The 1,873-nt window shown below is 39.2% G+C and overlaps 1 protein-coding gene across 1 annotated transcript; it reads left to right on the top strand.

The window, feature by feature from the left end:
• Positions 1 to 437: 437 nt before the first annotated feature.
• On the top strand, positions 438 to 1,586 carry LOC123720587. Its single transcript, XM_045677267.1, has 3 exons — positions 438 to 890; positions 960 to 1,148; positions 1,294 to 1,586. Exons 1-3 carry the CDS (start codon positions 497 to 499, stop codon positions 1,584 to 1,586), a joined length of 876 nt encoding a protein of 291 aa, XP_045533223.1. The 5' UTR covers positions 438 to 496.
• The last annotated feature ends 287 nt before the right edge of the window (positions 1,587 to 1,873 follow it).

The following is a 1,873-nucleotide window of genomic DNA, read 5'->3' as shown; positions in this document are numbered from 1 at the left end:
AAATCGGTCCAGCCGATAAATTACGCATAGAAGACTTAATACAGTAAGATTGTATTAGAATTTGTTATTTTTTACGTAATAATCCTTATTCATATAGAATCATCGCCCTATAATAGGTACATCATATACGTACCTAGCTTTGATACTGTAACGAATAAAGTTATTTAAGTAATGTTTGGTGGTATCCATACACTACATACAATGTGTAATTACGTTCCTAAGTAGATCCTAGGCTAATAGTTGATTTATTAATATCATATTTTTGCCAAATATGCCGTCACTCTCACCGTAAGGACTTTCTTAAATGAAATTAAATACTTTGCCAAGTATGAACGCTTAGTATTCTTGACACGATTCAGCGCCGCGTGCCTTGCTATCCAAAGGATCACATATAAAAACCAAGCCCATTGAAAAATTAAGTCACTGTTACTCCATTAACCGGCCAGGCCGAACGTTTAATTAATCTAATCTAATGACAAAGTGATAACTCGTGAAAATGAAGTGTCTGTGCCTTCTGCTGGCCTCAGCCGCCCTTGTTCACGGTTACTCAATTAGGGACAATGAAATCGAAACATCCCGTTTGCAAAATAGTGATGATCTCTTAAACAGTGTTGTGAGTGATTGTTTTCAAGCCGACTCCCCGATGTCATGCCTTAAAGTGAAAGTCCTGTCTTTCCTGGATACAAAGCTCGGTGTTGCATCGGAATCAGCGAGAGCCCTGGACGAGAAGAACATTGATAAAGTTATCTTCGACCGTGTTGGGAGGGTGCTTAGCGAAAATGAGTTCAAGTTCCAACTGCCGGAATTCCTCTTCCAGAGCGCTGAAGTATCCTACCGCGCTGACAGGGGCCTTGATGTCGACTTCCCTCAGACTTCTGGAAACGGTGAAGGTAAATTGAGTCTTACCATCAGTTAATATAGTATACATTGCATCAAATTTTAATAAATTCCCATTCCAGCCCGAGGCATCCTGAAGAAGAAACTGCTTCTGCCCGTACTTCTCCTACTGAAACTGAAGTTAAAAGCACTCATGCCAATCTTGGTGACGATTGTTGGTATTAAAGCAGTTAAGGCACTCATCCTGAGCAAGCTGGCTATCACTTTAGTCCTTGGATTCTTGATTTACAATCTCTTGATGAAGAAAGGAGGTTGGTAGATAATGTGATAATAATACATCTTTAAAATGTAACAATTTACTTAGAATTACGATTATATAACTAAAGTTACTATTATTCGTTTAAGTTTGAATTATATTAATACTTAAACGTACTTTAATACACTGTCTGGTTCCAGCTATGCCTATGATGATGGCCGCACCAACAGAAGCTCCCGCCCCGCAGTACGGCCCCCCAGCTTCTCAATACGGCCCACCATCCACCTCAGCCCCAATTTCTGCCCCATCCGATACATACGGACCGCAATGGGAGCCATCATCATCTGGCCCATACTCCAGGGTATGGGACCCTAGCTCTCTAGCGTACAGCTCCTACTACCCTAGCGACAGCTCCTCCAACCAATCACCAAGCTATTCCAGCGTATCATCAATTTCAGCATCATCATCGTCATCTTCATCACCCACCAATTAATCTACCTCATGTAAATAACACGAATCGATACGGATAGAGCTTAGGTTTATTTATTAAAAATATTTATTATTATTATTTATTAAACACAATAAATTGACTGTTGGACTATTGTTATCGCTTATTTATTTAAGAAGTTCAAAATAACTATAACCTACTTCAATATTTACTTAAAGAGTTCCTATATAAAAATACCCAAATTGCTTCAATCACGCAAAACCGTGGGAACTAGGAAGCAAATCCTTCAAGCAATAAAAATCGAAAGCCCGTTAGGTGAAATCCATTTATGT

This window comes from Pieris brassicae, chromosome 1 (assembly GCF_905147105.1).
Source record: "Pieris brassicae chromosome 1, ilPieBrab1.1, whole genome shotgun sequence".
Lineage (NCBI taxonomy): Eukaryota > Metazoa > Arthropoda > Insecta > Lepidoptera > Pieridae > Pieris > Pieris brassicae.
This window is presented reverse-complemented; position numbering and strand designations above follow the sequence as displayed.